Source organism: Carcharhinus amblyrhynchos, chromosome 9 (genome assembly GCF_965287045.1).
Source record: "Carcharhinus amblyrhynchos chromosome 9, sCarAmb.v2.hapA, whole genome shotgun sequence".
Taxonomy (NCBI): Eukaryota; Metazoa; Chordata; class Chondrichthyes; order Carcharhiniformes; family Carcharhinidae; genus Carcharhinus; species Carcharhinus amblyrhynchos.
Genome location: NC_137332.1, coordinates 73050746 through 73075610, shown reverse-complemented (window position 1 = coordinate 73075610; position 24865 = coordinate 73050746). Strand labels below are relative to the sequence as shown.

At 41.5% G+C, this 24865-nt stretch overlaps 1 protein-coding gene across 1 annotated transcript in view; it reads right to left on the bottom strand.

Annotated features, from left to right (window-relative positions):
• LOC145348586 (ral guanine nucleotide dissociation stimulator-like 1) overlaps positions 1-24865 on the bottom strand; it is an 82683-nt gene that overhangs the window by 37520 nt on the left and 20298 nt on the right. The window contains exons 3-9 of the mRNA XM_080196774.1: positions 16358-16566; positions 11567-11641; positions 11280-11366; positions 6588-6665; positions 2544-2618; positions 2109-2180; positions 1161-1235 (exon numbers count right to left, since the gene is read on the bottom strand). Coding sequence (XP_080052900.1) covers positions 1161-1235; positions 2109-2180; positions 2544-2618; positions 6588-6665; positions 11280-11366; positions 11567-11641; positions 16358-16566 — 671 coding nt within the window. The remainder of the gene's footprint in view (positions 1-1160; positions 1236-2108; positions 2181-2543; positions 2619-6587; positions 6666-11279; positions 11367-11566; positions 11642-16357; positions 16567-24865) is intronic.

Genomic DNA, 24865 nt, shown 5'->3' with positions numbered 1-24865 from the left:
AAAGCTTAATTCCACATTATTGCTTATGGGCTGTTTACAAGCTTTTGCTAATAATTTAGTTTTTGTTGTATCATGAGTTTAGAGCTTAGGTAAAGAGCTACATAGCCCAGAATAATCCTGGGTTTAGGTCTCCAGTGAGTTAATTAACTTGATCCAGGGAATTAAAATGACCCCAGCAATGTTGAAAGGAAAAAATAAGTACCTATGGTTTTTATTAATCTATGAATTATTCATAATTGCATGAGAGATGCAATCTGCTAATAAATGATTACATTTGAAAGTGTTTTTTCTTAACACAAAGAATCATCAGTTTGGACTATCAAGGCTTCCCTACCTTCAATTTGCCACAAAGCCCAAGTCAAGTCATTTTAAGCATCTATACACCATTGGCTGCTCACCATGAAAAAAAAACTGAAGGTTCACTATTTAAAGTTTTGGTCAGTTGGTTTTGTTAATGGCCACTCTCCAGGTGCATGACTGCATTAGATGGTGGTTTTTGAAACTTTCACAAGTAGTGTGGCTGGGGACAGGGGGTTAGAAATAGTTGAGGTAAACAGAATTCTGGATATTTATGTTGATGCCATTTTATCATGCATACGCCATTGAACATCTTCATGGTTGGACTGTTCTCCTTGGCGAGGCAGCGGCCAAAAGGAGATCGAATAGTTATGTCCAAAATCATGAGGGGGCTGGATAGATTAGGTAAGAAACTGTTTCTGTTCATCAAGGGATCAAGAATGAGAGGGCAAGAATTTAAAATGATTTGCAAAAGAAACAAATGTGATGCAAGGAAAAAATACCACACAACGGGTGGTTTGGGTCTGGAATTGTGATGGAGGCAGGTTCAAACAAGGCATTCAATGATAACATTAATATAAACAATGTGCAGGGATATAGGGAAAAGGCAAGACAATGGCACTAAGTCAGAATGTTCATTTGGAGAGCCAGGGCAGTCACAATGGGCTTCTGCTGCAATAACAATTTTTAGAGGCAATCCAGCAGTTTAACATGATAGATATGGTCTGGAATGGTGTTTGCTGCACTGTTATGGGAGGCCTCCATGAGAAAGTTTCTATTTTTTTTTAAATATAGGGATGGCAACAGTTCACAATCTTGTATTCCAAATGAAGTAGAATTTAGTCACATCAAATTAAACTTACTCTCTGATTAGTGCACTTGGTTCTGGTGAACTTAGATTCCCATCACAGTTTGATTCGTCAAATTTTCCATCGCTACTATTGATTATAAAGCACATGTTAAGTCATTTCAAACAAAGAACTTGCAGCCAGATCAAATGATTTGAAACAAAAAGCTCTTCAGTCTCGCCACATCTAATTGTGAATAGTGGTGGACAATTAAACAACTCACTGGAGGAAGTGAGTTCACAATTATCCCCATGCTCAAAAATGGGGATTCCAAGCACATCTGTGTAAAAGACAAAGCAGAGGAAGCATTTGCAATAATCTTTGCCCAGAAAGGGTATGGACAAGCGAGGTAGTCAATATCTTTTCCCAAAGATATGGGAGTCTAAAACTGGATGGCATAGGTTTGAGGTGAGAGGGGAGAGATACAAAAGCGTCCGAAGGGGCAGTTTTTTCACACAGAGGGTGGTGAGTGTCTGGAATAAGCTGCCAGAGGTATAGACAGGTAACAGTTTATCTTTTAATAAGCATTTAGATAGTCACAAGTAAAGCTTACATTAACACTGCAATTAAGTTACTGTGAAATTCCCCCAGCCACCATAGTCTGGCACTTGTTCAGGTCAATGCACCTAACCAGTACATCTTTCAGAATGAGGGAGGAAACCCACGCAGACACAGGGAGAAGGTGCAAACTCCACACAGACAGTGAGTGACCCAAGTCAGGAATCGAACTGGGTCCCTGGCACTGTGAAGCAGCTGCAGTGCTAACAACTGTGCTACCATGCCAGGACCACAGTCAGTTTCTTTCATGTGATTGCTATGGTCTAGATGGTATTTACTGCACTATTACGTGTCTTGATGATCAAGTTTCTACATCTACAGGAACTGCTAGCTCCCCAACCATTCACATTTATATTGCAGTGTTCTGAAAGACAGAATTGCTGTCACACATCAGATTAAACTCACTTTCTGATTACTGCAATGTTTCCTGGAGAAACACGATTTCCATTTTCCTCACCATTTGCACTGTCACAGTTTCTGCAGTTGCAATTGTTCACAAAGAAAAGTGATTTTAAACAAATGCGTGCATCCACAAGTGGCCATCGTTTAAAAAACAGGAGACTCTGGGATCCAATATTTCAACCTTTGATCAGCTGGTTTGCTTTAATGCGTCATCTTTTATTCTGTACTAATGTATTTTTCATTTAGAAATGTTGAGGAATAAGACAAATGCAGAGAGACTCAGTAATGTGACTGTTGTGGTCCGGAATGGTTTTCACTATGCTATTATTTGAAGCTCTTCCTAAATGATTCTTACAGGTAGAGCCAGCACCCCAGCAATTCCCTTTTACACAGATTCTGAATGAAGCAGAGTTTAGTCAGACATTTGATCAAACTTACTTCTCGACTGAGTTAGTTTCTGAAGAACATGACTTTCTATCTTCCTCGCACTTTGGACTGTCAAAGTTTTCATGGCTGTGGTCATAAAGCATATCATTTTATGCAAGTATTTTCATTCAAAATTAAATCCGTTAAACATCTCCTGCACCCTTAAACTGAAGATGTAGTATTTCAAGCCTTCATCGCCTGAGTTTGTTGAATATCCTTCACGGCCTGGCAAATTCCTCACTGTTATAATCAAACTGGGGATCAACCCTAGTTGAATGAAGTGTACAGGAGGATATCAGGAGGAACACCAGACAGACCTAAAAATATGTCGTAAACCTGGTGAAACCACAACATAGGACTTTTTGCTGCCCAACAGTATAAACAGCAAATTGATACACTATGGATCAGAGCCAAGCTCTGCAGTCTTACCATATCTAACCATGAATGGTAGTGGACAATTAAACAGGTGGAGGCGGGTCCACAATTTTCCCCATTCTCGGCACATCTGTACAAAGCTGAAGCAGCATTTGCAATAATCTTTGCCCAGAAGTGCCAAGTGGATGATCCATTTTGGCCTCCCTGATGACCCAAGGAGCATTGATGCCGGTCTTCAGCAAATTTGATTCAATTCATGTAATAAAGAAACATCTGAAGTCACTGGATACCTCAAAGGTAAGGACCCCCAACAACATTACACCAATAATATTGAGGATTTGTGCTTGAGAATTGCTGTGCCCCTACCCAAGCTGTTCCAGTCCAACTGCAACACTGGACTCTACCCAACAAAGTGGAAATATGCCCAGGTAGGTTCTGCACATAAGCAGCAGTCCAGCAAATCACACAGAATAACCTGCACACAAGTATTCTGTTTCAGTGTTCAGTCATTAGATCAAACTTACTTCTTGATTGAGTTGGTTTCTGAAAAACATGGCTTCCTATCTTCCTCGCACTTTGGACTATCAAAGTTTTCAGGGCTGTGGTCATAAAGTAGGTCATTTTAAGCAAGTATTTGCATTCAAAATTAAACCCATTCCGCGCCCCCCCCCCCACCCCCACCCCTGTTTAAACTGAAGGTGCAGTACTTCAAACCTTGATCAGCCGGTTTTGTTGAACAGAACACACCCTTCATGGCCTGGCAAATTCCTCACTATTATAAATCAAGCTGCGGGACCAACCCTAGTTGAGAGAAGTGTGCAAGAGGACAAGCCAAGGCTGACCTAAAAATGCAGCGTTCAACCTGATGAAACTACAACACGGCTATTTGCTGCCCAGCTGCGTAAACAGCAAGGTGATAGACTGTGGATCAGACCCAAGCTCTGCAGTCTTGCCACATCTAATCATGAATGGTGGTGGACAATAAAACAACTCACTGGAGGAAGCAAGTCCACAATTATCCCCACTCCCAGCACATCAGTGCAGAAGACAAAGCTGAAGAAACATTTGCAAAAACCTTTGCCCAGAAGTGCCAAGTGGATGATCCATTTTGGCCTCCCTGGTGACCCAAGCATCATTGATGCCGGTCTTCAGCAAATTTGATTCACTTCATGTGATAAAGAAACATCTGAAGTCACTGGATACCTCAAAGGTAAAGACCCCAAAAACCTTACACCAATAGTATTGAGGATTTATGCTTGAGGATTTGGTGTGCCCCTATTCAAGCTGTTCCAGTCCAACTACAACAGTGGAATCTACCCAACAATGTGGAAATATGCCCAGGTAGGTTCTGCACACAAGCAGCAGCCCAGCAAATCACACAGCATAACCTGCGCACAACTGTTCAGTTTGGATTCAGTCGTCACTTAGTTCCTGGCTACATTACAGCTTTAGTTCAAACAGGCACGAAAGAAATTGAAATCAAGAGCAAGGTCGGAGTGACTGCCATCAGCATCAAGGAACACAGGCAATACCGGAGTCAATGGGAAATCAGGGGGAAAACTCTCCAGTGACTGCAATTGTACCCAGCAGAAATGAAGATAGTTGTGCTTGTTAAGTCTGTCAATTCATCCCAGAACATGTCTGCACGAGTTCCTCAGGTGAGTGTGTCCTTGGCCAGCCATCTGCAACTGCTTCTTTCAATGACCTTCCCCCATAAAGTCATAAGGTCAGAAGTGGGCATTTTGCTGATGACTGCACATGATTCAGCACCATTTGTGATTTGAATCCAACCGAAGTCCCTTGAAATTCAATTGTTTTATCATTGCTGATTCCCAACTCTCTATATCCTGGAGTTACGATTCATCAGAAACTAAATTGGACCAGTCTTGTAGATATTGCAGCTCTAACAGCAGGTCAGAGGCTGGGAATTCCGCAGTGGGTAACTTGCCTCCTGGCTCTCCAAAACCTGTTCAGTATCTTCAAGTCACATGTCAGGAGTGGTATGGAATAATCTTCTCCCCATTGATGACTGCAGTTCCAACAAGAAACACGACACCATCCAAGACAAAGCAGCCATATCCATCACCTTCAATATTCATTTCCTCCACCAGTGATAGCAGTGTACATCAGCTACAAAATGCACTGCAAGAACTCACCAAGACCTATTTCGACAATCTTATTAGCCCATGTTTTCTACCACTTAGGAGGACAAAGAGTAAACACATGGAATGCCACCACCTCCCAGGTTTCCTCCAGGTTATTAACCATCCTGACTTGGAAATGTATCACCATTCCTTCACTGTTGCTGGGTCAAAGTCCTGGCATTCCCTCCCCAACAGCACCATTGATGTACCTACACTTCAGGGACAATAGCAATTCAAGAAGATAACTCACCACCATCTTCTCAAGGCAATTAGGAACAGGCAATAAACGCTGGCCCAGCTAGGGACTCCCACATCCCATGTATGGATCAAAAAGTAGTCAATGACTCGCTACTTCCGTAGGTATTTTGCTCATGCCAACCATGCTCACCACTTGGGGAAAACACCAGATAAATCCTGGCCTATTCTGGAGGCAACCTCAGCAATGGCCACCAGTAGCACTGAATGTGTGTTTGCTGAAACATCCCAGTGATTGGACAGGCAGTTCAGGAGACCAGGCAACACTATTTATTGGATCAGGTCCATGGCAGCAGGCGACTACCAGCAACATGCTGCCCTGGGTCCAATGCCACTTTAAAACCAGCAGGAGGGCTTTGCTTTCACCCACAAAACGTCCTCCTCCCTCTCCCAAAACACACGCAGAAAAGATCTTAACTGCCTCTAGGAATAATGGAAACATTAGACAAAAAAATTATTTGTCATAGGTATACCTTACCATAAACACAACAACTAATTACTGTGAAACTCCCCTAGTCACCATAATCCGGCACCTGTTAAAGTCAACTTAATTCCTAACTTGCACATCTTTCAGAATGTGGGAGGAAACCCACACAGACACAGGGAGAGTATGCAAAGTCCAGTGACCCAAGCCGGAAATCGAACCAGGTTCTTGGCATTGTGAAACAGAAGTGCTAACCATTGTGCTACCGTGCCAAGCTCTCGATCAATTCCTCTCTTCTGATTGCAATGGTGTTTGCTGCACTACTACATGCCTTTATGAGCAAGTTCCTACATTATCTACAGGAACTGCTAGCTCTCCAGCCATTCACATTTATGTTGTCATGTTCCGAATGAATTGCTGTCACATATCAGATTAAACTTACTTTCCGATTACTGCAATTGTTCCTGGAGAAACACGATTTCCATCTTCCTCACCATTTGGACCATTTGGTGCAATTGGTCACAAAGAAAAGTAATTTTAAACAAACGCTTGCATCCACAAGAGGCCATCATTTAAAAAACAGGAGACTCTGGGATTCAATATTTCAACCTTTGACAAGCTGGTTTGCTTTAATGCATCATCTTTTGTTCTGTACGAACGTATTTTTCATTTAGGAACGTCAAGAAATAAGACAAATGCAGAGGGAGTTAGTAATGTGATTGTTGTGGTCTGGAATGGTTTTCACTACACTATTATATGAAGCTGTTCCTCCATGATTCTTACAGGAAGCGCCAGCAATTCCTTTTTACACAGATTCTGAATGAAGCAGAGTTTAGTCAGACATTCGATCAAACTTACTTCTTGACTGACTTGGTTTCTGATGAACATGATGGCTTACTATCTTCCTTGCAGTTTGGACTGTCAATGTTTTCATAGCTGTGGTCACAAAGCATATCATCATATCATTTTATGCAAATATTTGCATTCAAAATTAAACCCATTAAATACCCCCCCACCCTTAAACTGAAGATGCAGTATTTCAAGGCTTCATCACCTGGGTTTATCGAATATCCTTCATGAACTTGCAAATTCCTCACCATTATAAACAAGCTGGGGATCAACCCTAGTCGAATGAAGTGTACAAGCAGACAAGCCAGGAGGAAAACTAGAAATGTGGCACAACCCTGGTGAAACTACAACACAGGGCTATTTGCTGCCCAACAGTATAAACAGCAAGGTGATAGACTGTGGATCAGAGCCAAGCTCTGCAGTCTTGCCACATCTAATTGTGAATGGTGGTGGACAATTAAACAACTCACTGGGGGAGGCAAGTCCACAATTATCCCCACTCCTAGCACATCTGTGCAAAAGAATTAGCTGAAGAAGCATTTGCAATAATCTTTGCCCAGAAGTGCCAAGTGGATGATGCATTTTGGCCTCCCCAGTGCTCCAAGCATCATCGATGCCAGTCATCCGCAAATTTGATTCACTTCATGTAATAAAGAAATATCTGAAGTCACTGGATACCTCAAAGATAAAGACCCCCAACAACATTACACCAATAGTATTGAGGATTTGTGCTTGAGAATTTTCTGTGCCCCTATCCAAGCTGTTCCAGTCCAACTACAACACTGGAGTCTACCCAACAATGTGGAAATATGCCCAGGTAGGTTCTTCACACAAGCAGCAGCCCATCAAATCACACAGAATAATCTGTGCACAAGTGTTCATTTTGGATTTAGTCAGAGCCACTTAACTTCTGGCCTCATTACAACTTTAGTTCAAATAGGCACAAAAAGAATTGAAATCAAGAAGCAAGGTCAGAGTGACTGTCATCAACATCAAGGAACACAGGCAATACTGGAGTCAATGGGAAATCAGAGGGAAAACTCTCCACTGGCTGGAGTTGTACCCAGCAGAAAGGAAGATGGTTGTACTTGTAAGGTCTGTCAATTCAGTCCTAGGACATATCTGCATGAGTTCTTCAGGGGAGAGAGAGAGTGATCCTCAGCCCAGCCATCTTCAGTTGCTTCTTTCAATGACCTTCCCTCCATAAAGGTCAGAAGTGGGCATTTTGCTGATGATTGCACATGATTAAGAACCATTTGTGACTTGAATCCAACCATCATCCCTTGAAATTCAATTGTATTATTGTTGCTGATTCCCAACTATCTCTATCTGGGGGTTGCAATTCATCAGAAACTAAATTGGACCAGTGTTGCAGCTATAACAGCAAGTCAGAGGCTGGGAATTCCGCAGCAGGTAACTTGCTTCCTGATTCTCCAAAACCTGTTCAGTATCTATAACTCACAAGTCAGGAATGATATGGAATACTCTCCCTATTGATAACTGCAGTTCCAATAACACAAGAAGCTCGACACCATCCAAGACAAAACAGCCTGCTTGATTGGTACCATATCCATCACCTTCAATATTCACTTCCGTCATCAGTGACAGCAGTGTACATCAGCTGCAGGATGCACTGCAGGAACTCACCAAGGCCAACTTCAACACTCTTATTCCTCCTTGTACTCTACTATCTAGGAGAGCAAAGAGTAAAGACATGGAGCGCCACCACCTCCCATGTTTCCTCCAGGTCATTCACCATCCTGACTTGGAAATATATCACCATTCCTTCACTGTTGCTGGGTCAAAGTCCTGGCATTCCCTCCCTAACAGCACCATTGATGTACCGACACTTCAGGGACAATATCAATTCAAGAAGACAGCTCACCATCCACCATCTTCTGGAGAGCAAACAGGGACAGGCAATAAATGCTAGCCTAGCCAGGAACACCCACATCCCATGTATGGATCAAAAAGTAGCCAATCAATTGCTACTTCCACAGGCATTTTGCTCATGCCAACCATGGCCACCACTTGGAGAAGTCACCAGGTCAATCCTGGCCTATTCTGGAGGCAACCTCAGCAATGGCCACCAGTAGCGCTGTAGAGGTGGTTGCTGAAACAACCCAGTGATTGGACAGGCAGTTCTGGAGACCAGGCAATACCATTTATTGGTCAGATCCATGGCAGCAGGCAACCACCAGCAACATGCTGCCCTGGGTCCAATGCCACTTCAGAACCAGCACAGGACTTTGCCATCACCCAAAAAATCCTCCCCTTTTCTCTCTTTCCTCCCCACAAACACCCACAAAAAAGTTAAAACTACCTCTAGGAATAATGCAAACATCAGACAAAAATAAATATTAGTCGCAAGTAAAGCTTACATTAACACTGCAATTAAGTTACTGGGGAATTCCCCTTCTCACCATAGTCCAGCACCTGTTTGGGTCAATGCACCAAACCAGCACACCTTTCAGAATGTGGGAGGAAACCCATGCAGATACAGGGAGAAAGTGCAAACTTCACACAGACAGTGACCCAAGCCAGGAATCGAACTGGGTCCACTTTGGCCTCTGTGACCCAAGCATCATTGATGCCAGTCTTCAGCAAATTTGATTCACTTCATGTAACAAAGAAACATCTGAAGTCACTGGATACCTCAAAGGACCCCAAAAACATTACACCAATAGTATTGAAGATTTGTGCTTGAGAATTCGCTGTCCCAGTCCAACTACAACACTGGTATCTACCCAAAAACGTGGAAATGTGCCCAGGCAGGTTCTGCACACAAAATGCAGCCCAGCAAATCACCATCTCATCAGTCTACTTTCAATCAGGGAAGTGATGGAAGGGGCCATCAACAGTGCTATCACACAGCATAACCTGTGCACAAGTGTTCAGTTTGGATTCAGTCAGGGTCACTTAGCACCTGGCCACATCACAACTTTAGTTCAAACAGACACAAAGAATGGAAATCAAGAGGCAAGGTCAGAGTGACTGCCATCGACATCAAGGAACCCAGGCAATATTGGAATCAATGGGAAATCAGGGGTAAAACTCTCCTCTGGCTGAAGTTGCAAGCAGCAGAAAGGAAGATGGTTGTGCTTGTTAGAGGTCTGTCAATTCAGTCCAAGGACATCACTGCGGGAGTTCCTCAGAAGAGAGCGTGTCTTCGACCCAGCCATCATCAACTACTTCATTCAATGACCTTTCCCCCATAAGATCAGAAGTGGTCATGTTAGCTGATGACCATATATGATTCAGCACCATTTGCAAATTGAATTCAACAATCACCCCTTGAAATTCAATTGCATCATTGTTGCTGATTCCCAACTATCTCTGAATCATAACCCCCAAGGTAGAAACAAAACTGGACCAGCCTATAGATATAACAGCTATAACAGCAAGTCAGAGCTGGCCATTCTGCAGCAGGTAACCTGCCTCCTGACTTTCCAAACCTGTTCAATATCAACAAGTCAGGAGTGTTATTAAATACTCTCCCCATTGATGACAGCAGTTCTAACAATACAAGAAGCTCGACACCATCCAAGACAAAACAGCCTGCTTGATTGGTACCATATCATCACCTTCAATATTCACTTCCTCCATCAGTGACAGCAATATACATCAGCTGCAAAATGCACTGCAGGAACTCACCAAGGCCCACTTCAACAATAATAGCCCAAGACATCTACCACCTAGAAGGACAAAGAGTAAACACATGAAACGCCGCCATCAAGTTTCCTTCAGATCATTCAGGGACAATAGCAATTCCAGAAGGTAGCTCACCACCATCTTCTGGAGGGCAAATAGGGATGGGCAATAAATGCTGGCCCAGCCGGTGACATCCACATCCCATGTATGGATAAAAAAGTAGCCCGTTACTTGCTACTACCTCCACAGGCATTTTGCCCAAGCCAACCCTGCTCACCACTTGGGGAAATCACCGGGTAAATCTTGGCCTATTCTGGAGGCAACCTCAGCAATGGAGACCAGTACCGCTGAATGAGTGGTTCCTGAGGTGACATCCCAGTGATTAGACAGGCAGTCTGAGACCAGGCAACACCATTTATTGGATCAGGTTCATGAGAGCTGGCCACCCGCAGCAACATGCTGCCCTGGGTCCAAGGCCACTTCAGAACCAGCAGCAGGGCTTTGCCATCACTCACAAAACCTCCCCTTCTTTCTGTCTCCTCCTATCGTTTTCTGCCCCCCTAACCCCTCAAAAAAGACTCTCACAAAAAGTTAAAAACTACCTCTAGGAATAATGCAAAAACATTATTACTCACAAATAATGCTTACATTAGCACTGCAATTAAGTTACTGTGAAATTCCCCCAGCCACCATAGTCTGGCATCTGTTTGGGTCAATGCACCAAACCAGTACATCTTTCAGAATGTGGGAGGAAACCCACACAGACACAGGGAGAAGGTGCAAACTCCACACAGTGATCCAAGTCAGGAATCGAACTGGGTCCCTGGTACTGTGAAGCAGCAGTGCTAACCACTGTGCTACTGTGCCAGGACCTCAGTCAGTTCCTTTCATGTGATTGCTATGGTCTAGATGGTGTTTGCTGCACTATTACATGCCCTTATGAGCAAGTTCATACATTATCTACAGGAACTGTTAGCTCCCCAACCATTCACATTTACATTGCGGTGTTCTGGAAGAAGGAATTGCTGCCATACATCAGATTAAGCTCACTTTCCAATTACTGCAATGGCTCCTGGAGAAACATGATTTCCATTTCCCTCACCATTTGGACTGTCACAGTTTCTGCAGGTGCAATTGGTCACAAAGAAAAGTGATGCATCCACAAGTGGCCATCATTTAAAAAACAGGAGACTCTGGGATTCAATATTTCAACCTTTGATCAGCTGGTTTGCATTAATGCATCATCTTTTATTCTGTACTAATATATTTTTCATTTAGAAATATTGAAGAATAAGACAAATGCAGAGAGAGTCAGTAATGTGATTGTTGTATCACATTACTCGACTGAGTTAGTTCCTGAAGAACATAACATTGAAACTAGCTTGCAGTTTGGCATGTCAAAGTCTTCATCGCTGTGGTCATAAAGCATGTATTTGCATTCAAAATTAAACCCATTAAACATCCCTCTCCCCACACCCCTTTAAACTGAAGATGCAGTATTTCAAATCTTGATCAGCAGGGTTTACAAAACAGATCACACTCAAGATACTCATCATTGCATGAGATGGTGACTTTTTTTTAAAATCTTTGAAATTTCAAATGGAACTTTGTGGTATAACCAGTTGCTGGAAGTGAATATGCCTGAAGGGCACGTCATTTTCCAATTACTCATTGAAGAGTTTTGATGCTGTGTCAATACAGTGTTGCACTTTCCTGGACAATTGGTGATGGGCCAGGGGGTATGAATTTTGGCAAAATACTGGGAGTAATCAGTAGTCTAGCCTAATCCTTGTCCAGTGCTATGCCATATTTGCCAAAAGTGTGGCACTTGGGCAGCTTGGCAAAACTACTGGGCAGCCAATTACAATACCAACTGAGGACCACTTCCCGCCTTGAGGGGCTGCTGCACCAGTTTCTGTTGTCATATAAATGCAGCTTCTAAACCCCACCAATCTCTCAAGTTGCTGGCACCCCCCAACCCATCATTGAGATGCCCTATCCTCAGCAGCCACTGGAGGAGAGGCTGTTAATTTGCCATCCATCTGATTAGACCAGAAGCTCTTGGGACTAGACTGCATCCTAAATTGGATAGTAGGCCCAGCTGCAGTCTCTTAACTGGTCACTATTGGTAGCGTGCAGCCTTGGGTCCCATTGCCTGAAGGAAGATCAGCTCCCACTTAACAGTCTCAAAAAGACTTGACCAGCTGTTCATAAAATTTCAATCACAAATTACAGATTTTTTCCTGTGTCAAGCAGTCTCTAATTCAGTTGCTATTGTCCAAAATGGCACTTCCATGAGATGCGTTCAGAAAGCTGCTGCCACATAATCTTACAAGAATTTCTGTCTCTCCAGCAATTCTGTTTTGCATTGTTTGGGATGAAGCAGAATTTAACTTACTCTCCGATCACTGCAGTTGTTCCTGGAGAAGTACGATTTCTATTTGCAATATAGTTGGGGCTGTGGGGGTTTCCATACCTGCAATTCATCAAAACGCACAAATTAAATCATTTCCAACAAGCATTTGCATCTGGCCATTTAAAATGAACCCTTGCAGACTGAGGATTTGATATTTAAACCCTTGATAAGCTGATCTGTCACACTCCAGATGGATAACTGCACCTGGGAAGAGACAGAGCGTGCAAGGGAGATGTGGAAGGAAGCAGCAAACTCATTTCTTTAATATTTTATAATTTCTGTAAGTGGTTACACATTGGATTGAACTTGCCGTCTGATGACTGCAACTGCCCCGGAAAACAATTACGATTTTCCTCATAGTTTAGACTATCACAGTTTCTGCACCAGCAATTGGTCAGGAAAAAGTTATTAAAACAGTTGCATTGACATTTGGCTGTTATTAAAAGTGTCAGAGTAAACACATGGAGGTTACAGGAATAGTTCTTAGGGCAGGCCTGATGGGCAAATGGCCTCCTTCTGCACAGCAGGGATTCTATAATTGTAAGTCACTCTAGACGTATGACTGCAATATGTATGATTTCCTTCAAAACCTTCATAGGAAGTTTACAGGATACTAAAAATGAGGCTGCAGCGGGTGCAGCAGAGATGATCCATTTCTTCAATATATTTATCCTTGTTTCATTGTCCAACAGTGCCAGATCAACCTTAACTTCAAGACCTAAATAACAGTTCCATTGAAGGTATTGTGATTATGCAATTTTTAAAATAGAAGCTTTTGAATCTCTAGGACTGATACAAATATTAAAGGCAGCCCAAATAGACATGAAAACATGTTTGGGGAAACAGAGGGAAGAGATGAGAAATGTCACCATTTTTAGCACGGTGACATTTTCTATCTTAAAATCATAGCCTGCACAGGTTAAGGACATTCAGCCCACTATAGACCTGTGTAAGCTCTTGAAACTGCTGTACGTTAACTCTACTCCTTCTACATGGCCATGCAATACTTCCTTTTCAAGCATATTGCTATTAATACTTCCAACATCCTTGCAGACAGTGCAAACCAAATCACAAGCTTGTCGCTTTCAACAAAAATCTTCTGTGGTTGTTTTGCCAATTTTAAGCTTTCCCAACTATAGAATATTTAGTAAACTCTTCTTCCCCAAATGCAGTTTGTCCCTCTAAAGTCAGAACACAAAGGTCATCAACTCAGTTGGGGCACACTGGCTAGCACCACTACTGAGTTGTGCACAGTGACCCCAATTGACCACTTGTGAAGCACAGTAAGTGTGAGGAACAGACAAGGAGAAACCAAAGTCTTGCCTCTGATGGCATTTAAAAAGTACTTTATGTGCCATTGCTGCAGAATGATTGTGATATCTTCCATATTTCAGTAATAAACAGATTTGACCAACATCTCAGATTTTCTAATCAGGCTTAGTTTTAAATATTCAATTTAGAAACTTTACATTGGGCACAACAACAATCAATTTTTTTAAACCCTCCAGACATTTACACATTCAGAATATTACCTGATGCAGGTAGCTATAACCTACAAACAACAAGTCTCAGTAATGGTAATAAACTTTTAATACAGGTGTCCGGTCATCATGGCAAACTGCTTACTGCGTTTTCAAACTTTGTACGGATTGTACATGATTGGCTCGAGCAAGATCACAGTTATTTTGTGATCATTTGAGCACAAACATTACCACATGGTTGTGGATTTATGTTTTGTGGCTCTGCTTTATTCAGTTCTATCCCAAACCTCTACATGCGATGCTTCATTATGTTGAATGTCTTTTTTTCAGGGAGGAGGGATTGGCAAGAGGAGGGGTTGGTATGGCTGTTATTGGGGGAATAAAGGTAAAGTCACCACATAGTCCAAGATGACCATAGTGTGCTCCCTCTGAGGGGGAGAGCTGATTGGTGGTGATTCAATCCGAGGATCACCACACCTCAGGCAAGGGGCAAGTTTGAAAAGATAGAGCCTTCAGGCATAACCCTCAGCCGGGACAGGAACTGAACCCATGCTTTAGTGTCAGTCTGCTTCATTCAGCCAACTAAGCAAAACCAAGCTCCCCATTTGGGGAGTAGTTTGCTACTTTTTGTGTGTAAATTTATTAGGCTGGGAAAAGGTCAATAGAGAATTTGTCTGGCAGAGTCAAGAGATAAAGGTACTAAATGCATAAATTTTTTAATAAAATGCCACAGTGAAGTGAATCTACAGGCAAATTGTAGGAGAGACTAGATTTTCCAGCTTCAAAGAAGAGCAAGGAACTTTTGCAACTTAAAGATTTCATAAGGGAAGGTTATTAAATATTATTTGACCCAAAAATAGAGGCAATAGGAAAACATGAAATATTTTATTGTTTGGAAAAGTGTTGAAAACAGTGGAATCAAAGATGAACAAAGCATATTTTGTGGGGAACATGTTGCAAGACTGTCTTAACGGTAACTTTGTTCTTGTTCTTACATCTGCATTACTGGAACTCTTTGCTTATGGGATCAGTAGTTGTTTTTCTCATTTAGAATACAAGAAAAATGTTTGAGATTTTAACTTTTCATCATATTGAATAAGAGAATGGTTATGTATTGCTTGTAAATTCTGGTTAAAACAATCAATGCAAATGTCAATTGTAACCTCTAAGAAAGCAATCAGTGAGACAAACATTTGCTCGCCTTCATCTAAAGCAGAAAAGTATCATTGCTTTCTGCAAGGCAACATTTGGAAAAGGATTACACACAAGTTTAGATGGTATTGTGCCAATGGAGTTAACCAGCTGGGCTGGTGCCTCCAGCAGAGAACTGCCAGATGATACAAAAGATAGGTGGAGCAACAGGTAGCATTGAGAATGTGGGGAGGTTGCAGAAAGACTTTGACAGGTTTTAAGAGTGGTCAGAGTAGTGGCAGATGGAATACAACATGGGGAAGTGAGGTTATGCATTTTGGTAGTAAGAATAGAGACAGGCTATCTTCTAAATGGGGACAGAATTCAGAAATCTGAAGTGCAAGGGGACTTGGGAGTCCGAGTTCAGGATTCTCGAAATTAACTTGCAGTGGAACTGGTAGTTAAGGCAGCAAATATGTTAGCATTCATTTCAAGAGGACTAGAATACAAAAGCAGGGATGTATTGCAAAGGCTGTATAAAGGCTCTGGTTGGACCACATTTGGAATATTGAAAGCAATTGTGGGCCCTACATCCAAAGAAGGATATACTGACCTTGAGGTGAGGGTCCAGAGGAGGTTCATGAGGATTATTTCGTGAACGAAAAGCTTGATGAATGAGAAACATTTAGGACTCTGGGTCTGTACTCAAGTGGAGCTTATATGGATGAGGGGGGAATCTCATTGAAACTTACAGAATTCTGAAAGGCCTGAATAGAGTGGAAGAGAAGATGTTTCCATTAGTAAGAGACCGGGATCTGAGGGCACAGACTTAGGGCTGACCCTTTAGAACCAAGATGAAGAGGAATTTCTTCTGCTACAGAGTGGAGAATCTATGAAATTTGTTACCACAGAAGACCAGGTGTATTTAAGGCAGAGAATGATGGGTTTGGATTAGTAAGGAGATTAAAGGGGGAATGTGGCCAGGAAACATATCAGCCATGATTGAAATGTGGGGCAGATTCAAACATGAAAATAACCTGACCAAAAAAATCCTTTCTACCACTGCCATTAAACAAGAGATGCCACTTAATTGTTCTCACCCGTCCAGCAAGAGTTCCAACACACGATCAAGCGTAGTAAAAGTTCTGTATGTTGAGAGGAATATGTCGATATAGCTGAAATCATTGTCATCAGAAGCTGTAAATACATTTTCTACAAGCTTCCCTAAGGTCGCAGCCTTAATTGTACGGACTCTGCGCGTTTCAAACTGACTGACGGTGTGACCTGGAGGCACCTTGTCTCTTTCCACCTACGGGATGCAAAGATAAAAAAGGTCAATGCCACGCAAAAGTACAGCAACAAGAACATTCATTTCCATAACATTTTGCACTGTAGAGACATTACAAGATGCCTCACAGAAACATTATTAAATGAAATTGAGACCAAGTCTTGAAGAGAAATACTTGATCAGAAATATACATTTTTAAAGAGGAGTCTTTTACCAGTAGAGGTAAGGAAAACATGAGTTTTAGGAAGGAATTCCAGAGTTTAAGGATTTGGCATTTGAAGGCCTGGTCACCAATCACAGAATGAAACAAAATCAGGGATAAACAATAAGAGTGCATGCATTGCAAGGTTGGAAGTGGTTACAATGAAAGGGAGGCTGATTTTGTTCAATCTTATTTGACATTGACTGGTCATTTCATGTACTATGGAAACCATTTCATACAAAATAGTTAAAGCCAAAACATTATGTGCATGTGACTAGTTCACTGATAATTGGAGGAATTAGTGTACTGGAGCATGAAAAAATGCAGAGGGTAATCCCCAGTAGATGACAAAAGAGAAAGCTTCCCAACGGAACCAAACAAGAATGTTCCAAGTTCCAAAGCTGTCCAGCTGGAGCAGGATGAGGGGGTTCCACAATTAAACTCATGAGTGGGGAGGAGAAGAAAAAAGCCTCAGTTGGGCAAGTACAGGATTGGACCTGCTGCGATGCTGCTGCACCCCCACATGGTAAAATGGCCTGCTGGAACTCTGTTTAAGCTCACGCCTGTATGAGCTACTCATAAATATCTGGCTTGCTGTACCACATCCAGGAAGGGGAAATTTAAATTACAAACAAACTTTCCATGATTTATAATCATCTCCAGGATCCTTTTAACTTATTACATTTCCTTCATAAACTTTAAGGAAATTAGTTTGGAGGGGTGTGATTGAAGTGATGAGATGGAATGGAATAACAAGTCATCCAACAAACCAGCCACCTGTAAGTTTCAACATTAAATGTTCTTGGTTAGTTCAGCTCTCCATTGTCTATCAACTCTTCGGGGCTGGTTTTCAATTCAACAATTAACAAAAATAGAATAATTCTAAATTTGAAATTTATTCTGTATTTACTGCGCACAGTAAAAAGTCTGACAACACCAGGTTTAAGTCCAACCGATTGATTTGATAGTACACTCACTAGCTTTCGGGGTTAGTCCCTTCGTCAGGTGAATGGAGATTTCTGGCCTCAGACAGAGCATATAAAGCACTTTACTGTGCACTCCAAGAAGAGCTAGTACTGAAAGCTCTTTGCAGTTGTTGTACATACAGAAAGCAGTACTGCTAACTTTCCTCATGGTCAAAACCAACTTTATCCAGAATCGCACCAATTTCTTCAATTAGTAAATACTTTGCACCACCAGGTTAAACACAGATCAATTTGCCAGTAGTCAGCACATGTTCATTTCTGTAATGTGTACTATTCTGTTGTAAATCAATCTTGTACTTCATGGTGGCCCTGCAATCAGTTACTGTCTCACCACTTGCGCCTCTCAGAAATGCAGGATCATACAACTTTTATTCCAATGAGCCACTTAGCTCCCAGCTGGTATTTATCCCACAAATGGATGTCAAGTTGGAATGTCTCCGGAAGCATAGGGGGTTTTAGTTAAATCGGGCAGCATAGTCGGTGCAGGCTTGGGGGACAGAAGGGCTTGTTCCTGTGCGGTAATTTTCTGTTCTTTGTAATCCATCCTTCTTTAGCAAATGTGAATTCCCAGTGTCTGGTGAGTGCACTGCCAGCAACGGGCTTCCCAGATCTTTCTCCCTCCACTAAACGTGTTTATGCAGCTGCATACCTGGTTGAAATGGAGTTTCGACCCAGAACAGAAAATGCTGCAGAGGACAATCAACATCTGTTAAGATGATGGATCCAAACCCCAAGATATGACCATTCTTACCCCAGATGCTCCCAAGCCTGCTTGTGTCTATTACTGGCATTTGCATTTGCATTTCCAGAATCCTGACTGACAGAACACACAAGAGGGTAATATTGTAAAGACTGTACATGCTATTCATTAGAACATAAGCAAAAATACTGCAAATGGAAAGCTGAAACTGGAAAAACTCAGTGGGTCTGGCAGTGTCTGTGGAGAGGGAGAAACATGTTTCTGAAGAGTCATATTGAGCCCAAACTCATTTCCCTCATTTTCTGCATTTTCTGTTAATATTAGCACAAGCTACTGGATCAGTCAGTTGAAAAAATTCATGCGTGTGGTAAGTATAAATGATAAGTTCAAACAAAAATGTAATGAAAGCTAAATTAATACTAAAGCACAAATTGAAACTTGAAGTTAGTTTTGGATACAGGGCAACAATATCAAACCTTAATCCTAAATAAAAAAAACTTTCAGTATTAAATTCATTATCTGCCCACGCACTGGTTTACAATTTCTACTTCAATCCAGTCACCAGAAAAAAAACCCAACAAGGTCTTTGGCAGAAAATAGCTTGTAACGCAGCCCAGTGAGTTTCCACAGGCGTTGTGGAATTATATGTTCTACAGCCCCGGGCCACAGCACACAACAGGAAGCGGGTCAGTCTGGCTTCAATCATGTCTGAATCCTCCACTACATTATCATAGGCCTCACATTTCCCAACAATATTGTTTTTAGAAAATCTAATTATTCTTGAAAGCAAGCTTGCCTTGGCTGGAAGCAAAGTTGAAATGCAAAACGTTTGCTGAGCTGACAGGAAATGTAAAAAAACAGGGAGGGTGGATAAAAAAAGCAAAGCTCTGATTTTACTTTATGCAAAGTCTCTTCCATATGCTGCCTCAGTGATTATTCAGCCTGGCCGTGTAGAGAGATCAAGGACTGAACAAAAAAGGGCTTCAGGATCTCATAGCTTTAAAATGGCACAACCATCCTGGTGTTAAATTTGGTCTCCTTCACAGCAACAAGTGCCCAGCTGGAATAGGAATCATCTTTGATAATGGAGGTGCGGTGGGTCATGGAATTTTACCTCTTTGGGCAGCCTGGTTTGAACTTTGATGTAAAGTTTGAACCTCTGAACTTTGCTAGCCAAGCTTTCTGTCTGCTTCTCAACTGTGCCAGAGTCATGAATCACCTATAACTACCGGAAATGTATTTTCCAAGACTTGTTCCAAATCAACAGAAAACAAAGTTTGCAAAGCATATTTCAATTAAATTCAGAGCACTATTGAATGTTTGAACCATTCCAGTACAAATGAAGAACAGTTGAAAAGACAAATATTGCACCACTATAGCAAGGCTATTACTGTACAGTTCTAGTCCACTTTTAAAATCGATCTTGAGAAATAAAATTCTAACAGTGAGAGCTAACAGGAGAAAGCCACAGCTGGATTATTGAAACATATCAAGTGTCATGTCCAATCAATCAACTTTTCTCAATCTCCCCTGACCCTGGCAGGAGATGCATTTCACTGCAAGGAAGACAGGGTCTCCCACGTGTTGATCAAGTTTCAAAATTGACAGCTGGATCCAACTGCGGCTAACACACCAGTTTATTGCGCTTTCCTGCCAACACAAAAAATAGCATTCTGCCATCAACATGTTGAGACCCAGCTAATTTGGAGGCTTCCTTTGTTGCGACTTCTAAAAAGCAACAGTGATAATGGTCTCAACAAAAAGCACAGCTAAAGTAGAAATCCCTGCCTGGCTGGGGAAGCTTGCTTGGTGCTTTTAAGGGATGAATACTCAGCAGGATAAATATTAAGCTGTGAATTAAATAACAAAACCAAAGACCAAGCTATGAGAAGCACAGTGTTATTGTGAGAAGAGTTTGCATGTTACCTCTCAATTATAGCTTATGTGTTTCAGCTGGATAGTGCAAGTCTGTATGGGTGACTGCTGCTGCAGGCACATTTTTACTCCTTAAAACGTGCACATCTGTTTTACATTTCACGAATTGGATACACAACAAATAATTCAGAGTGTGGCGGGAAGGGAAGCTAATTTATGGGTTACTATACATGATTTCCAATAATTAGAACTCAGCCTTCCTAATGAGCAAATGCAAAGCATACATTCAAGAATTGCATTCTACAGTTGTTTGCAGGTTTTGACCCAGCATAAACCCAATGTTTGTTATTCTGTCCCCGCAATGTATAGCAAAGGGACATGGTGGAAAATTCATCAAGTGCTGAACACAATTTTGCATCCTGCCCAAGTCACAGGCTATAACTGAACTATTTAAAAGACAAATGCTCGACTTAAGGCACTTGGTAGCATTAAGTCAAATCTAATGGAGAACTCACTTCATTTATCACATCTTTTCCTTCTGCCGATTGCTACCTTGTAAAATAAGTCACTACTTGCAGCATTGAGCTCCTGTTATCAATGCCTCCCCCCACCTCCTAAATTCTTCTTCAAAAAGCTGTGGGTGCGCGAACAATTGCAGTGCAGCTTCCAAGACAGGTCAATTTTGTTAGGCAGATGTATCAAGGGAGCGAGATGGGAATCGAGATGCAGATCAGCCATGGTTTAACTGAATTTCAGAGCAGGCAGGACAGAGACAGATGCGCTGAATAGCAAATCCCTGAGGTAAAATCTATTCCCTTGGAATGGGATAATTGCTTCCCTTAGAATTCTGATTGTGGTGGAAGAGAATGAGAATGAAGGAGGGAAAATTATTAATAAAAGCAAAATGCCACGGTGTCTGGCAGCAGGAGGATAGCAAAATAATGTTGAATCAAACATGACTTCAGTTGAGATATTTAAAACTAAATCAACAACTTTATCCTCATTTCCAAATGCAAAAATGGGACACATTGGTTTTCCCATGTTTAGTTGAGTTAGAGTTTTTAAATTCAGATAATGATCTAATGGTGTAGATAAAAATTATTTTCCCTGGTGAGGGATTCTAAAAAAAAGAAAATGAGCTCACACAGGAATCAAGCGCAGAGTGGTGATTCCTACATAAAAAGGTTAGCAGCAATTGGAACCAAAAATTTCCAAAACAGGAATTCCTGTCCATATTCTCGCCATATGCAACCAAAGCAGTTTCTCCATCTGTCAAAATTAGGCAAAGGCATCAAGGGATAGGGAGCAATGGCTGGTGCAAAAGAATGATAACAACTGGCTGACAAAACTAGAGAACTTGTAGAGCCTGTCCCTGTTTGTTTTCCTTCAAGGCATCTGTAAGTTCTCAGCCATTTCAACCAGGGAGTAGCCGAACCCTAAAGGCTAAAACTGCACCAAGTCTATTTGGGCTAATTGTAGGACCACAACCATTGGCTTCTGTGCTTCTCTCATCAGAAGGGAGAGTGGGACTGTTTGCTATCCTGAACCCCTGGAAGGTCCATAGGTATAGAGGCTTTACCCCTCTGGGCAGACTGCCTTAAACCATCATGATACAAAACAGCAACTACCAGCTTCACAAACCCATCCTGTGATAATGCTTAGCAAACCAAAGTTGAAAAGTTTGTTAACATCCAAATGTCGGAAGGCAAAAGTCATGTGACTATAAACTTGAGAATTGGGTCATCCTTGGTGAAATCATCCTTTACAATCTCACCCTTGAGGGCTCACTCAAATCAAATGAGTACTTGAATAAACCTTTGATACCCATCCATCTGTGGAATCATATCCCAATAAGGGACTTGGATGCAAGGAAAGAAACTGGTAAGCAGAAAAAAAGGAGGATAATCATGGCCAAGATTGTCTAGGCAATTTAAGGTGGGGAAAGGGTGCAGGCTCTACTGACCTGTGCCAGAACAGGTCATTACATAGATCATTATTCTAGTATTGAGCAATTGGCCCAAGTTTCTGACACGAAGGTCAATGTCAGAGTATTTTCAGAGAAGCGCGGGTAGTGCGAAAGTGCCCACTGGAAATTTAACTTCCCAGGCAATACCACGCATGTAGTCAGGCCAGACTTTAGCAAGGTCCCAGTGTACAATGGCAGTTAACATCACAACACTCACTGCTGCTGACATGAAAAATCCGGGCCAATACTTTTGTTCCATCCAATTTCAAACAAATTAAAAGCTAGCTGACCTATTACACCAGGTTTTGGGATCATCTGGATAAAGGAAAATAGATGCAATATGTCAGATTCTCAAGTCACAGGCTTGTCTACCAGAGTACTTATTGTTGCCACACAAAAGCAAGAGGTAAAATAAATGACTGTGTAATCAGATAAAGCAAAGGACCTGAAAAACAATTAAATTCAGGCGATTGGTATCTAAACCACTTCATAGATGATCCTTAGCTCCTCTCATGAGACTTATCTTTCAAACACTGTCCAAAATGCTGCTGCCCCACTCCATAATGTGTTTTCCATTTCTCAAGTAGAAATACCAAGTAGTCTCATTTTACAGTTTACTAAAGCAGAGAAAAGGGATGACAATAACAACAGAAAAAAAGCCTCCACGATCCCATGGTGCTCGTGCAATAAAAGCAGTGTACTACTGCACACTTTGGTTTTCAAAGTTGCCTGCATTACTACTTAGTTCAGATCTACATGTCAGAAGCATAAACATGTGTTCAATATTAAAACAGAAAAGCACATTCAGGCAGCACAAGATAAAGATTCTGCAATAACAGGGGGAAAAAATACACAAGCGGGATTGACATCACTGAGGATTGCAGCTGTAAAAGCAGAGGCTTCCGTTGAAATAAGGAAAAAGTCACTGACTTGAGCCAAAATTTAAATATCATACTCCAGGGCCAGTTATTTCTTATTGGCTACTGAGAGAACTGGGGTACAAGTGGTCACAAGGAGCATTCCCTATGGTTCTGTTGAATAGATGACATTATTAAAATGTTTAAGGGGGCATGATCAAGCTCAGCTGTAATGCTGACCATAGTCAGACAGCTTATTGACAGTGACTGGCTAGGTTGCAACATGCAGCATGGTCCTGCAAACTATTGAACCTGATGGAGCCTGTGGAACAGACATTATCTTCCCATAAATTATACCAGCTAAATGTGAGACTTTTATAATGAGACTTTATTTCATTTCTTAAGAGACAAACAAGACCAGCAACCTAGTCAACACTTGCGCAAACACCACAATTTAAGGCACAATCGACTGGATGAGAGTGGCCTTCTGGGCACTTACAATACAAGCCTGGTCTATGGCCCTGGCTGGATTTCATGCCTGGTTATTACAAGCCATCTCCTCTAAGCTATGAGCAAATGTTCATTTGAATCCTGTTAACATACAACCAAATATCACTCCTTTTCCTCAAGTCTGCCACACTTAAAAGGACACCAATCAAATGAAATAACTTTTGTAGGGGTGATTGTTAGAACACTACAATTTAAAAAACAATTAGTGAGGAGTTAGCTGGAGGTGACTAATGCTTTTCAGCCAAGCATATCCCCAACTCCAAGTGTTCTTTAAAAAGTTAACTATTTGATTCATTTCTCAGGTAAAACCAACCTGACCCAAGGTCCATTGGAGGGGCCTCCTCACTTTCACTATCAACCTGTTTGACATAGAATCTTATTTTCAATGGTGTTCATGTATATTCACCCTTCAGCTGCCATTCTCCTGCCATTAAATGTATTACTTCCAACCAATTTTAGGCTCAATTCATTGCAGAGACAGCAATTCAGTAAAATGATACTGAACATGTTTTCTGAACAGCAAATTTTGCCACAGGAAGCCAGTTTGATGAAGTGATTACCAGGATAACCCACAAATTAATAGTAAATAAAAAGAGGGACAATTGCTCAGCTAGCGAGTGTGAGCTATAAAGGGGTGAATCCTAAATCACAGCACTGCTTAGGGTTAGTCCATTATGGACTGAACCAACGAATTGTCATCTTGCTTATCGCAAGAATCATTGCATAAAAGGATAGCTGCAATGTGGTTCAAAGTCAAGATATTGCGCTCTCCCCAGCTATTAAAACAGGAGTCATTTGTGGCAACAATCACAAACCAAGTTAACATCAACCACAGATCCTAACAAGAGGTTATTTAGAAATAACATGCCTTCCTGGATTTTTAATCAAACTGACAACCATGGTGATTACGTGGCTATTCTCCTATAAACTCAAGCAAATTCTGAAAAAAAAAGGGGCTATAATTAATAATTTACATATACAGAATCAACAGCATAGACCATTTGGACCAAATGGCTTGTCTGCGCTGGTGTTAACATTCAAAGTCCGCTTCTTCCTACCTTACTGCATTTCATCCTATCAGTACTATCTATCCATCCCTTTCTCCCTGATGCACACTTAGCTTTCTTTTAAATGTTTATGTTAACATTTGGCATATTTAAGAGGAATTGTTACACCTCAGCGTTAAACCTTCCAGCTATGAATTATTGTACCATTATATGACAG